The sequence below is a fragment of the Sorex araneus genome, chromosome X (genome assembly GCF_027595985.1).
Source record: "Sorex araneus isolate mSorAra2 chromosome X, mSorAra2.pri, whole genome shotgun sequence".
In the NCBI taxonomy this organism is placed as follows: domain Eukaryota; kingdom Metazoa; phylum Chordata; class Mammalia; order Eulipotyphla; family Soricidae; genus Sorex; species Sorex araneus.
This window is the reverse complement of record NC_073313.1, coordinates 242,507,066-242,522,721: the sequence shown is the minus strand read 5'-3', so window position 1 is coordinate 242,522,721 and position 15,656 is coordinate 242,507,066. Positions and strand designations below refer to the sequence as shown.

Below are 15,656 nucleotides of genomic sequence, written 5' to 3'. Positions count from 1 at the left end.
TAAAAGCGGATGCTATAGAGAAAGGGTAGCATGCATTGTGCACTGTGTGAAAGATCTGGTAGTGGCCAGACCCCGTGGTGGTTTGAACCTCATTCAGTAGCCAGCCATGCCCTTAACAATCCTTTCTAAGAAATCTACCAAGAAATACCACTGGTCATAACCTAGGCAGAATGCAAAATCAAGTTGGGGAACCTGTATTCACTGTGTTTATTATGCTTTGCCTTGAAAACTGTTTTTCATTTGGGACGGGGAGATTCGTAGACTGGAGCTCTGAAGGAGTTAGAGGAATTTGAGTTATCTCATGAAGTAACCTTAGATCAGACTATGGGAACTGAGCAATATCAATACACACACCTGAGATCCAAATTAATGTCACACTCTGAAGATCCAATAGAAACACTTTATTGAATGTCCTTCTAGTCCCTATATTGAGAAATGAAAATCAAGCATCTCAAATGTTTTTATATTTATTATATGTGCATATTCAAACACAGAAGTCTTAAATCTTTCATAAATATCTTTCATAAATGTTTCATATTTATTCATACACATTTTAGTCCATGCTCTTTGGTCATTCGGTATTCATAACAGACTTCATAGTCATCTGAGGGAAGTTGGCTGTGTCATCAATCTTGATTTTACCTATAAAATGGCTAATAATGGATTTTCATCCTGCAGTCACAGTGACTATTGAAAAATACTATGGAGGTACAGTGATCTGTTATCCTAAGTGATTCTAAAATAATACAAGTAAATTTTTTAAAAGTTTTTTCCAAATACATTCTGCCCTTAACTTAGTTTTTAATCTCCTGAGTGTCAAACCAAACTTTGTTTCTGAAATGCTGCAGTTAGTAAGAACCACTAAATGAATGAGGAAGTGGGACTTTCTACTGCTAAGACAAGGCCATGGAATTGGAAACGTGAGGTCACAGGGCAATAGCATGACTTACAGCATGACGGTGTGATAGCAGCAAATTCCACAAACTTATAGTATCCTGTACAATTTGAGGAAGGGTATTTAATTTGTGTTTGGAGTGTAATTCTATTTATGACCCCATCCTATTCTCATCTCAGATACTCTGGGTGATGAACAGCAAATTGGAGAATGTGCTTCACTGACTAAAGGAGCAGACACTGAAGGGAGGAGATGTCATTTTGCCTGAGGTATTCTTGGTGGCTTGACATGACAAACCAACTACTCCCAGACAATACAAGAGGCCCTGCTAAGACCTCCCACCAAAGATGTCTGCCCCTGCATTGTCATGCCCCCTTATGCCTTTGACACTATATTTCTCAGTGCCTTATCATAATGCACTCAATGAAATTTAATTTTTTGAAAATTCAAATAATGCTTCTAATATAATTATAGAGAGCAGCAAATACTAAAACTTAAAGTAAAATGTTTTGCTCTATAAAATGTTCTATCTAGAATTTGAACTGCTTTAATTGAATCTGTGCAGTATAAATCTACACCACTATAATGAGTGATACATGTTTATTCCAAGGTCTCTCAAATTTTAGTTTCAGAAAAAGCCTCTTAACCAAGTTCAGTGTTTATTCACGGTAGTAGGCCTATTCTAACTTTCCTTGGAACAAGATAAATATCAATTAGCATCAATATTTAAGAAATGGTCTAGTATTATCAATACTGCATTTGTCATACGCAATGAGTAGCTTTTAGTCATATGCTCAATAATACTTTGAACATTACCAAAATTGTTACTGAACTTCTTTATAATCTTCCCCAACTGGTCATTTTTAAATAGGTATTCCTTCTCACTCCAGGTACTAGTATTCCTGAGAATACATACTTGTGACAGTCTTATGCACATACATATAGATACTTTATCAATTACACACAAACATTCAATACATTACATTCAACACATTTAAGGGCACCATAATTGGAACAGATGCACTCATCTGCAAAATCTCAGTAGTCCCAGTATGAAAACATTCTCACTCTATAAGGCCCTCAGAGTGGAGACTTTTTTTGCATGGTACAACATTACTTAGCTTGTTGAAAAAGGTTTCCTACAGACATCCACAACACAAGAGTGAAGGAGTCAGGCTAAAAGGCAGACAGGCCAACAATAATAAGGTTCAAAAAGGCCCAATACTTTAAAAATATATATAAAGATATTTAAGATTTTTGTCAGATATTTAACAATCTACTTTGACTCCTTTACTTTTTAAATATTTGATACAAGTAAATAAAGATAATTTGAATCAAGAAGCAAAGAACTGGAACAAAATTTGCACATAAAGACTCAGATAGCCCAGACACTTGTAATTACTAAACATAAGGCCTCTAACACTAATTGAGCAGCATAATTTGTAACAGGTGAAATACATAAGCTTAAGAAGAATAATAGAACCACTTATATGTATATTTCTGTACTTGAGAATTAATCCAACATTAAGTGTAAATGTCCTGAAAATATCATAAAACACAAAGGAGACTATGTACCATTTCTATTTTCTGAAGTTTAGATCAGAAAGTTTATAGTTTTGCCTTTTATCTTTAGCTCATTCTCTTAGTGAAAGGGCCCAAACCCCAAATTATATTTGAAAGTATAAATCACAATATAAACAATGCCTATCTAATAAGCAATTCTAACAAAAAATAGGTTTCTTGGTGATTTGGGTATGTTTAATAGCTCTCTTCTATATAGATATATATACATTCTATAGCTAACGTAATTAAAGTTTTAAGCATATAGAATGTGTTTTAAAGTCATGGCCATATAACCAAAGTCTTTATTCAACTTTAACTGGAGGACTAGGAAACACACGCACGCACATATACACGTGAGCACATGTGCTCATGTGTAAGCACACACATCACCACCACCACCATATCAATCTGTATGTATATGAGTTGTTATATACTTCATTGTTATATGTTTCACTGCTATGTAACAGTTTTTTTAGTATAAAATTTTGACACACATTCTTGGACTCTATGATAACCAAGCCCTACTATGGGATCAATAATACATTAGATATGGCCTCATAAGACTAGACTTCTAAACTTTATGCTTTTCTTGAAGTAGCTAAAATTTCAAGGTAAATACACACTTCATAAAGTGTGTTTATGTAGACATTGCTCACTTTATATTTCCTTCCTCATAAACTTAGATGTCCAAAGAACATTGTCGACATTGAGGAAAAAGTTATTGTATTGAACCAATCCTAACAATAATAACCTTAATATCTGAAAATAAGCCCTGAGGGCAGGCACTGTATGCTATAAGAAAAGTGATCACATTTCCCAATATTTCCTAATCTTGGCATTGATGTAGTTAATGCTACATGTATAAATGCCATCTCTTTCTAGCTATGATATTTACATTTAGTTCTTATCAGGGTACAGGCTGTTTAAATCCTTCATAATTCCTAATTATGTCTGATAATGTTTAGAATAGTCTCTTTATTGTGACTGGTTATTAGATGAAAGGATCTTATGCTATAGCATTTTGATTAGAAAATGCAGTGAAAATGACAGTTCAAAAATAAACAATGAAATATCAGCCCTGAAAATAGTGCTTTTCCTCCTTGTAAATGTCTATGCTGTAAATCAAAACAAAAATGGCTACAGACTTATTATTCAATTTTTCTAAACTAATATTTTTCTTATTGATTGTTTTTACATAACTTGCTACTTGGATAACAATCTGATCAATATTTTGAAACTATAAAAATACACATTTGCATGAGATGTATATAATGTGAACAATCTCCAAAAATTGTATCTTTAGAACATATTATTTGCTAATAAACCTAAGTAACTCTGTAATAGATAAGTAACATTTTTAACTATTCAAGGCTTCTTGAATCATAAACAATGTGCAGTGAAATGGCTCTTTCCCATTTTTGCTCCCTGGTTTTTATGGTCTTCAGAAACCAAATCATGTTAGCCATTGATTTTATAGATGTTTATGAAACAATATGTGCATGGGCAGCAAAATCTATGAGATTTGTGCCACTCATAGGATGTAAAGTGCTGTTTTCATTTTTTCCGAGCAAAACTGTCCAACTTCTAGCAAGATCATCTTTTATACATCTTGTCTATACTTGCAACTCTTAACAAGCTATAGAATTAAACATGAGACTCATCTAGGTCTATATTAGCATCCCCCAGCTCAGTTGGAGAAAAATTGAATTGAGTGGCGAGCAGGGGATTCTCCATGCCACTCTCCTCATTGATGTGTAAGACAGTATCTCCATGCTGCAAGAGGATGGATGTCTCAAGGCCGGAGAAGTCATCAGGGGCTGCAAGTTGAGCAGAGAGAAGACTGTGTCCTGTGGCCCCCTGTACTTCTGCATCCTCCTTCTTTTCTTCTTCTGTGGGCAAGGCCTCACTCTGTGATCAAAAGTATAAAAACAGCATGGAAAAGTAAGAGAGATAAGTACAGAAAGAAAATAAACCATGCTGTTGTCTAGCTGTACCTAAACTCACAGGCTGGTCCCTGTCGGAACCTTTATATACATGAGCTCTCATATAGGATGTTTTGATGTTCTAAACTTCAGCTTTCCTTTGCCTTTTCTCTTTTCCCACTGGATTTTTGGGTCACATTTGGTAGTGGTCAGGACTTACTTCTGGTTCTGTGCCCAGGGATTACTCCTGGCTATGCCTCAGAAACCACATAATACGTAGGGAACCAATCCATGCAGGCTGCATACAAGGCAAGAGCCTTAACTCTTAAACTGTCTCTCCAGCACAAAGCCTCAGTTTTCTCACCTGTCATATCAGCTTATCCTGCATATTTTGTGAGGATAAAATGCAACTGTGAGAAAAAGAGGAGATAATGGTTTCTAATGATATTTAGTCATTTAGGAGTAGTACTGTTGCTTTTTAAAAATCTTACACTCATAGAACATGAGACCTATTGACATTTATTTATAAAAATCAAAAGAACCAAAAATACATAAAAACAATAAGAAAGGAAATTTATGAGAAAAAAAGTCCAAATAACTTTCTTCTTATAGGATCCAGACAGCCTTCTTATTTGATGGCTTCATCTAAACTGCTAATTTTATCTTTGTTATTATGCTAAGTTTTTCATAATAAAGAAAATACACTCTCTTAGTCATCCTTTTTTTGTTTAAATACTTGAACTTTATTGTTACTTCTGTTCAACTTTTTAAACAATAAAAATAGGAACCATTTTGAATAGGGAATACATGGAAGTCAAAATTAAAATGACAATTCTGTTCTTTTTTGTTGTTGTTGTTTTAGCACAGCGGTAGGGTATTCATCTTTCATGAGGCCAACCTGTGTTCAATTCCTCCGCCCCTCTCGGAGAGCCCGGCAAGCTACCAAGAGTATAGTGCCCGCACGGCAGAGCCTGGCAAGCTACCTGTGGTGTATTTGATATGCCAAAAATAGTAACAAATAAGTCTCACAATGAGAGTTACTGGTGCCCACTTGAACAAATCGATGAGCAATGGGATGACAGTGACAGTGACAGTTGTTTTTAGACCAAACCCCACTGTGCTCAGAGCCTATTCCTTACTTACTGTGCTCAGGGATCACTTCTAGTGGTACTCAGGAGATTATATATGATGCCTAGGATCAAACCTGCACCACTTACATGCAGCAAGCACCTTATCCCCTATATTATCTCATTGGTTCCCATTATTCTTGAACCCCAACATCAACTACAAAGTACTGCTAAAGTGAACAAATAATCTATTTAGTAAGTTGTGTTAAATTTTAGGCAAACATAAAATTTCAGTTAGAGAATTTTTATTTATTTACTTTAAGCTTTATTTTAGGCACCATGATTTATAATATTTATAATGGCAGGGTTTCATACATAGAACATTCCCACACCATGGCCTCTACCAGAGTGTCAGCTCCTCTTCACCACTGTCCCTTTGTCCCCCTCACCCAACACTTCTGTCCTCCCTTATTCCTCTACAGTGACCTGCTTTTATTAAAAGTTCTCAGTTTCTGTTGCTTTGTTGGGATATTTGTTGTTTCTGTACATTTTTTTAAAATATCACATATAAGGGAGATTATTCTGTATCTCTCGCTCTCCTTCTTACTTATCATATATTGTACATATGCCCATGTCTGCCTGGCTAAGTAAAACATGTTACAAACCATGGCTTAACTTCTACAGAATACATTTGTGTATCCAAGCTGTTCTTAGATATAAATATGAAAGGAGCAAACCTGTCTGTTCCTCTAGTGCCCTTACCTGTTTGGGAGACAGGCTGTGTAGATCAGCAACAACAATAGCAGGCGAAGAAGTAAGAACTGGTTTGTCTACTCCCTCTGGTTTCTTATGTGGGGCTGGACTACAGCCCTGTGGTTGGCCCCCAGCAGGTAGTGTATCTGTTGGGGCAACTACTGGTTCCGGCTGAGTTTCAATGAAGGTCACAGACCGCTTCTGATCAGCTGTAGGTCAGAAGTAAAGCAGTAAGTAGGGGGGAAATTAGAATAAAGCAATTGCCATGGGTTAATAATTAGTTTAGCCAACATCGTCTGGCTTTTGTTAGTACGGATATTGATTAATAAGTGAGAGTTGAACTTAAATGGAAAAATAATTTCTACTTAAATGGACTTAAAATAATACCTGCATACATACCAACAGGACTTACATGTCCTTGGTATTCAAGATTTCTTTGTCTTCAATAAGGAAGACATAACAAACCAATCAGTGACTTGCATAAAGGAAACACAAACTTCTTTAGTCAAATTTCACAGCATTATGAGTGACCTTGGGTTCATCCATATCTCTAGGCTCACTGGGGGTGGGAAGGAGGTCAGGGAAGTTAAGAAGAAAGTTGCTCAAAGTTTTTCTGGGAAACTTTTCCCCTTATCTTAGTGCCTCCCCCAAGCCTGTGCTTCTCTGCTTGAGGTCTGAGCTTAGTTCTCACAGGCCATTCTGGCTGAGCTGTGTGGCCAATGGTAGAGCCAGAGAGGACACAGGAGGCCTCACCAGAGGGCTTCGTTTTAGGTTGAATGCTCCTGCGAGTAGTTGACAGCCGAGCCGCATGTCGGTTTCTGGGTTCAGTCTGAGTCTTCTGACGTGAAAGCAGAGGACGTCTTAGCTAAAGAGAATAGGCAGAATAGAGCTGGCAAGAAGAGTCCCAACGACCCGGGTGGAAACTCTCTACTCAGAGGATTCTATTATTCGTTCCTTTCTTTATGGGTGTCTGCAGATTCTTACGGGTTTTTGTAGTGAATAAAATAAACATTCGGCCTAGAGAAGCCAGGGTGTATCTCAGTAGAAGAGCATATGTATCAAATGTAGGACTTTTCAAATTCTGATTCTAATACCCTCACCCCATAACTACTTGCAAATTTATCTCAGAGAATTTGGTTCTGAAATAGTCTTTACTTCTTTCCATTATTATTCCTTTATATATCTTAAGACTGTTAATATAGCTTGTGATGAATCAATCTGAGAATGCCATTGAATTTGGAAAAGAAAGATAATTAGTGCTAACCCCTCAGCTTCTGTTCTTCTGACAGTTGTGCTAACTTGAAAGGTAAGGTTGGTGATAAAACTTGAGATTCTGGTATCCAAATCAATGCTGAGAAGTTTCAATCAAACTAACAGTGTAAAACCTCATTTAGATTTTTAATTTACATTAATGATATTATTCTTTTTCTATAGGTACTAATTATTTTTAAAATTTTGACTTGAGAGCAATATAAAGAAAAATTTATTTAAGGAGATCTGTAAATATGAATTTTACTTTAATCTCAGTTTCAAATAGAATCATTAATCTTGAAATGAGAGAAAGAGTCACTGCGTCTCTACATCTTTAAAGAAACAGTCTCAAAGTCAGCAGCAGAAGAAATTTTCCTTGCTTAGTAAGACAGATTAGGAAGGGTTTCCGGGAAGGGAGAAAAGGAAGAAGAGATCCACTTATTTTGCATAGCAGTTAGCTTTGCTAATGAGTCAAAGCTAAAACAGAAAAGAAAAATTCTTTACTTGAACATGCACTTACCATGCTTTAAAGTTTCTCTGTACTGCTTACTTCAAGTGGGAAGAAGGCAAAACATAATCTTAATATAATGCGCACTAATAAGCACTTAGAAATGAATAGTACTTCCACTTTCTAGGAGGTCTTGCCTGTCCTGTCAGGGTTTACTTACTTGTCTCAAGCCCCTCTTCCTCCCCAGAGGCTGCTGAATGAGGAGATTCTGTTGACCAGGTTCACTCTGTACACTTGCCACCCTGTTAAGCATCAACAGTGTTAGCGAGCCCTGGAGAAAGTGCAGAAGCTCATCCTTTGGTGGGTGTTAGGCAAAATCACTTATATGGAATAAACACTTCAAAGATACCATGATCTTTGAAGGAAGGTTGAGAAGGAGTCCTGGGATGGGAGCTTTCAATGGGTTGGGATGGAAGATGAGGCCTTAAAGCCTCAAGCTGCCAAAATTGAGATTCTGTTTTTAATCATTCACGCCATATCTGTTATTCAGCAAAATACTGGTTAAATAACAACCCTAGTTTGGAAGCCACCAAAAGTTTTGAAATATCACATTCTAATCTCAATTTTTTTCCCAACGGGACAGAAAAGGTGGTGACAAACAAACACAAATGACTTTATCACATGGATGGAAACACCATTTTAAAAATTTCATGTGAATGAAAATAAGGTGGACAGATATCAAACACATCAGACACAGAATCCATTTGGGTGAAGGGGTACATTCAACACATGTTTGCAGCCTGAAGTCTGTGACTACTGAGGAAATAGTCACAGGGTAGACAAATGATATTTTAGAAAGGGTTTTCAATTTTTAGGCTGGCAAAGTAAGCTGTTAATACAACTCAGAAGCTTTAATCTTGAGTAGCTGCACCCAAGTGTATCACGTGATACATAAAAGCAAACATTTGCTCCCCCCAAATTACTGTGTGTGAGTGTCTTTTTTATGCAAAAAAATTACTACAGGAAGTGGTCACTATATTAGTGTTGGGTGAACTTCCATGGGCACATTATCTCTTTTCATTCTGCATGCATGAACATAGGTGTTTATAATGGGAGTGGGGGTGAAAATAAATGTATTGTGCCCCCAGAGAACACTGTAATTCTATGAGTGATGCCAATGTGACTATTTGGTAAATGAGTTATTAATTTCTGCTTTGCCTTTGCAAAAGGAGAGTCATCTAGAGATAGTTTTTGGAATAAAATATTCCACAGAGAAATCCAGTCAGTAACTGTCTAGAAACAGGAGAGACTATAAAGATTCACTTTCATTTAAAAATATGTGTTACCTAAATACTGAGCTGAGGCTACAGAGAGAGAAATAGGTGGCAAGATGGAAAATCAGATATTTCCCCTGTTGTGTTAACAGCTGGTTAGTCATCACATGGTTGACACAGTCACATATGTAATTGTTTAAAAGCCTAACTTATGTATCCACTAGAAGAAAATCAATGATTCCTAAATGGACTTTATCAAATATTTTATTAAATAAAGGTATATATATATACACACACATATATATATATATGTACCATTATTATACCATTTAGGATATACAACACAAAATTCCATGAACAATACCAAAAATAAGTCCTTTAAAAATGCTTTTGTTTTCCCAAATATGAAATTTTTAAAAATCAATGTGATCTTATACCATATTTGATCTTTCTATAAAGATGAAAATTTACCCCAAAGGAACAATGCAAATAATGATAAGCAATCCAAGCTATGTTGCTGGTATCTTTGAAGTGACATCTGCTCATTAATTAAACATTTTAAAATGTGTCTTAAACTGGAAAAAGGTTCAGTTACCATATGCACAAAAGTAGAAACAAGCTTCTCCCATATACCAAGCAAAGCTTCATTGAAATGGATTCTTCATTGACATCTAAATGTTACCTCAGTTCCCTCGGCCATAAAGGGAGGTCAATACTTACCACCTACCTCCCATTAAGGTAGAGAAAAGAAGTTAGTTGATGTAAAATGGTTTGAAAATGAAAAATGATATCTATAAGCATGCTTTCTTGTTCTACATTTGATATTTGTAATGAGTTTATTGCTTCTGGGACATTGAAAGAAAGTGGGCGATAAAATATATTGAAAATAACTGGATAGAGAAAATGAAATCGAGGCAGTCCACTTGTCTCATTTTATTCAGTAATAAGATAGTGTGAGAAAAATGATGCAAGAAAAGAAAAGAAGTACACATTACTCAGGGAGTGTTAAATGCCAAAATGTAATGGAAATTTTGTGATGATTATTCCAAGGGGGAATCAAAAATTTCTCTATGGATAGAGAGGCTTATATCTAAGAAATGGATCAAATTGATTGTTTTTATAATCAGCTGTTCTAGGCAAATAATATAATATTTTATCAATGGAATGCACACATAAAGAAATTACAGAACATTCCATGGAAAATATCCCAGCTAATAAGAAATCATCTCCTCCCTAAAAATCTGATACTAACATTTATATTTGTAAAAGTAAGGCCTGGCTTAACTGTGTAAAGCTAGAACAAAAAAATAGTCAGAGGATTTAATAATAGAAGCAATTTATAAAGAAAACTTCTAATAGTCTATATCAAATCAGAGTCACATGTAAAAAGTATTTTTAATTTAGCTTCTTTCCATATCATGTAATATTACATGCATTGATATGAATTGTGGTGTGCAATTGTAGGTGTAGAATACTAAAAACAACTTGAAGAAAAATAACGTTTTCTCTAAGCATCTCTGTAAAACACAGGTTTTCTGAAAATTTTAGTCTTGGGAATGAGAAATACTATTTTCTACTAGTTAACCAAACAATGGGTAAAACTATAAGGATAAAAGTAAATGAGACTTCCTAAATTGAAGCTAAAAAAGCATCTTTTGTATTTCTGAGTCACTGAAAAACATCACTATGGGAAACCATACAGTTTCTAGACTAGAGAAGTAAATGAAACTGGGGCTTGGCAGAACATTTGACTCAAGTCTACAAAAACAAAAGCACCTTATTTAACAGGAAAAGAAATAATGTATAAGCTAGAGAAATTCAGACAATGTAAGAAGAAAAATTTTGGCACCAATTACCTTTTTAACCCCCCTTCATTCAATATAATTGGCTGGATTATGGTATGTAATATAGATGCATCTCCTATTTAAATATGTTTTTTCTTAAAGGGGAAGTGAAAAAAAGAGTACTTTAATAATGCAATGAATTCATATCACTCATCTCAAATTACCCAAGATATTTAAATATATTTCATAAATACAAAAGGTAAGTAATAGTATTGGGTTAGATTAGCACACAGAAAATGAATGAGTACTTTTTTATTGCTTTAACCTTTTACTTTCAACTTTAACATGGTTAAAGAAATTTGGAAGTGGAGCACAAGACAGAAAGCATAGGCTTTACCCTGATTGTTTTATTGCCTTGTGATGAGAACACATACAGTCAACACTAAAAGAACCATAAAACATTTGTAGAAAGCAGAAAAATAAATAGTACACAAATTGCTAGTTTCCCCCTCCCAATAATAGATCATTGTTTTAATTTTTTCCCTTAGCCTCTACAACGTCCTAGAAAATATAATTTAAGTGCTGCAGAATTTAGAGATTAGAGGCTGGAATCAAAATTAAAAGAGAGAATAATCTGGCTCTTAGATATCCCTTAGGTACTGGTTTGGCAATGGCAAAGTATATATTTGTGTAACATAACACATAGCTTAGCCATTAATTTTCTATTACCCAAAAAAGGTTTCCCCATTTTTTTCACTACTTTAAATAACTTGCCAAGTTTTCGTATATGTAACTTGTGGATGATTGTGAGAGGGTTTTGCTAAATAAGTTATTCTTATTTTGTTTCATCCAGACTATGCAGTCTTGTTCAAACTTGAGCCACATTCTCATTTTTTCACCATGATTAAAATTATTCTTATAGCATCAAATTTCATTTTAATCTCTCTCTTTTCAAAATTAGGGCTGACTGTCAATTCTTGCCTTTCAGGATGTCCTAACATGTCCAAACAAAATCTAATCCTTAGATGTAAACATGCAAGCTTAAGTGTTTGAACAACCTTTGTATCTCTGTATTCTTATGGAGAGAATATATGGTTTGTGGGGTGTTTATTCATTGGTAGGTGCAGAAAGAAAATATCTGCAATGAGTTTTTATACCTCTGGAGCAACTGTCTCAACCTAAGAGACAATTTTGTTGGAATATAATTTAAATTTATTCCCCAAAGAAAGAAACTTCTCTCCATAGCACAGGTATTTAAACGGGTTAATATTTCTTTTGCAGAATCTCTAAAGAAATCAGTTATTGCAGACTTTTAAAAAATTCTTGAAGAAATTTTGGAAAGATCTGCAAACATTTCATCAATTTTTATCTATTCATCAGATTCTAGGTAACCTAGCTATTCTGGTCTTCTCCTCATTTAACCCTCAGACTAACTTGTCCATTCTGATTAAAACAACTGCTCCTTCAACTTCAAATAACCAAAAGGTAAATATGGGAAAGTAGTAAGAGAAAAATCAGAATTTATTTTTTCTTCCCTCAGGCATCGTTGGAGCCAGATTTTCCTTGGGACCACTTTGGGTTAACTGTAGGTGCTGAGTGTTCACATGTGTGTTAAAATTAATTTACATAGTTAATCCTTTACTGTTTCCCTAGCATTTTAAGCATCTGCAGCATTAAAGATGTTCCATGCCAAAAACAATAAGGCCTTGACACCAAATATAAAGAGTTATATATTATTTTATGAACCCACCTCTTAGGAATAGGAAATGCCAAAAGTTCCTCTCCTCCAAAGAGAACTTGGTGACAGGATGGGGATCAAGAGATACAGTTTGCAGTATATGGCAAAGGTGGATGTGCTAGCAACTGGTAGAATGATTCTGAACTGATAAAATTACTTAGAATCCAAAGCGGATGCCTTGTCTTTTTTTCTTTTCTTTTTTTAATGACCACCACTGATTCTAGGTGAATGATTCTCAGAACTAAAATGCAACAATCATGGAAGTATCAGATCAACAACAATTGATCTAAAACAGTCATCAAAGTCCACACATAACTAATTCAGTTGCAAATAAAATAAATAGCTTTAGCATCTGAACCAATTTCCTGTAGCAAGAAGTTTGGCATTATTTTTCCCATTGACAATGGATGAGGGACAGAACAGGTCAGTTTAGACAACTCCAACTCAGTCACTTGAATTCTAAGGCTGGCAAAGAGGGCAAATCCTTTGAAAAGTTCACAAATACCAATTCAAACTTTTGCCTTCTTTCAACTATCCTAAGTGTTTAATTCAGCAAGAGTAGAATTTTCACAAATTTGAAGACCCCAATACAAAATGAGCTCAAGAGAAGTCTGGTTTAATATTTTCTCATCTACTTGTAGTAGAACATGGACATTGTCTTCTAACCAAGGTTCTCTGCTCACATAAAATTTGAAGCATTAAACAAATTCATTCTTTGGAAGTAGTGATCATGGTGCTAGGCTTGGTTCAGATTTCATCCAATACTCTGAACAATGAAGGGAAGCCATCTTGAGGACTGTTTTGCTCTTTGTCTTCCAAAGCTCTAGATAAGGGACTAAGTCAGCACTGTGCAGCACTTCCACATTTACCATCAAAGAAGAGAGACTGATCTGTCAAGGCAAGGGCTCGCAAACACAAATGAATGTCATGAATTATGGACCACTTTAAAAAAAAAGGCTACACCTGATGATGGACTAAATTTCCCATTTTCAATAGCAAAGAAAATGTGAAATTAGAACAAGATGCGAAGTATACATTGGACAACCTTTCACAGGAACGGCCTCTCAACATTTCCTCATCTTTGTGAGAAAGCAATAAACGCTGTGCATTGTGCTCACTACAGAATGCAAACCTGGGAGGGAATGTTTTCTCTTGAGGTGGAACAAAGGCACTCTTAGAATAAACAAGAAGCATTACCCCTAATGAGGATTAGTTGAGAGGTATGAATCAACAGCACAAGATTAGGAATGTTTGACGTGGTTTATCTGAGTGTTAAAGGTGCAGTCCCTCACCTTTCTGTAACTTTAAACCAAATAGCCGAGACATTATGCTTTTAGTTTTTGCATATGGAGACTTCTCTTACTTACCAAGAAATGTTTGTTTCTGATATTTCATGGCAAGTTTGGGAGTCATCTTTTTGCTGGGACAGACATTCTTTATATAAGTGCTATTTGAACAAGCTACTATAATAGCCTGCCACATAGCATGCAGCACAAAGAGGGAATTACATAAATTATATCCACATTCCTACTCTTATTATAGAATCATTGTTAGTTTTCTAACCATCCCTGGTATTAGCTAAAAGACCTGTCTCAATTTAATAAGGGGCTTCCTGATGATGGAGTGCTATACTAAAGGCTTCTCAAAAACAATCCTTAAGGAATATCAGTGTGGGAGGGCATGAGTAAATGGGATAAATTTAACATTTGGCATATCAAACGTTTTAGACACTCATGGGACAAGCCCTTAAAATAATACCACAGGATTTTTGTTTTGTTTTGGTTTGGTTTTAAAGAAAGCAAATAGGGCTATTTTGATTGAGCTCTGAAACTGAAAATGAAGGAGGCTACACCTTTGACTTCCAGGCTCTTGTGTTCATGAGCAACAAAGGGCAAGGAATGAAAATAGATACCAAACGGGCAAGAGGAAGACAGAGAGACAGAGAGACAGAAGAGACAGGGAACGGCGAGTTTCCCAGCACAGACACCAATAGACAGGTAGCATTGACACTGTACCTAGAGAGGCTGCCCTCGGCGGCCAGGCCCTGGGAGTCATCGAGGACATTAGGTTCACTGCAGGAGGGGTAGGGAGATGAAGCATTTAGGGAAAGAAAATGCAAACAAATAAAAGAAAAAGAAAAAAGGCATGCAATTTTCTGCTTCCAAGAACCAAAAATAAATTGAACAGAACAAGGAAGGAAAAGGAGACAGTCAACCATTTCACCTTGTGCTGGGTTTGTCAAGACATAGGACTCAAGGCAATGGGGGAGGAGAGACTTTGGATGGATACGACTCTCTGAGGAGTGCTCTCTCTATGGGTCAAGAGCTGGGATTTAAAATGAGCTCCAAATAGATATGTGAGCTCTGAAACACACGGGAGACCGAAGAGGTAGATGATAAGAACTACCCTTGCTTTGGTAACCATTTAACTGGGTGCTTATGTTGAACTTATTTACATGATGCTTCATTTACAGTGTATGACACTGTCATATGGAAACCACTTACCATGAACTGATGCCATTAAGAAAGGCAAAGAAAGAACCTAACTCCACTGCTAATTTTGCAATGAGAATGCAAATAAAGGGAAGGATGATAACTTTGGAAAACTCATATGGAATTGCCTTTATCCCTTATTCCATCCTTTATTCACTGAATTGTAAATGTTAAAGGAAGAAACCTGCTTACTTGGGCAAAGGATAGTGTACTGACTTGTTTGGATATAGCTGATTTGGAGACTTGAAAAAACTTTTTTTATGCTTTGTCTTTGATTTCCTTTAGTCCCTAGCATTGAGCTTAGCTCGAATGAGGCACTCAATAAGTACTTATTAAGTTGAATGGAATTAAACTATTTAGAAAACTGAAGTGCCTCCTTGCCTCCCTCAAAGAATACAAGTTCATATAATTGCATATTGCTAAAATTGCCTCTGTCCCCCAAAGGGTTTTTATTTCCCTAATGCACATC

At 35.7% G+C, this 15,656-nt stretch overlaps 1 protein-coding gene across 10 annotated transcripts in view; it reads right to left on the bottom strand.

Annotated features, from left to right (window-relative positions):
• Window positions 1-386: 386 nt before the first annotated feature.
• The window catches only part of UNC80 (unc-80 homolog, NALCN channel complex subunit), a 253,774-nt gene continuing 238,504 nt past the window's right edge, over window positions 387-15,656 (bottom strand). For 8 of the 10 annotated variants that reach the window (XM_055123362.1, XM_055123366.1, XM_055123363.1 and 5 more), the window contains 5 exons: window positions 14,711-14,767; window positions 8,120-8,201; window positions 6,954-7,065; window positions 6,210-6,409; window positions 387-4,366 (listed from right to left, as the gene is read on the bottom strand). In XM_055123362.1, the coding sequence (XP_054979337.1) occupies window positions 4,103-4,366; window positions 6,210-6,409; window positions 6,954-7,065; window positions 8,120-8,201; window positions 14,711-14,767 (715 nt within the window). In that variant the 3' untranslated portion in view covers window positions 387-4,102. The remainder of the gene's footprint in view (window positions 4,367-6,209; window positions 6,410-6,953; window positions 7,066-8,119; window positions 8,202-14,710; window positions 14,768-15,656) is intronic. The other 2 variants (XM_055123368.1, XM_004601322.3) reach the window with 1 other exon arrangement.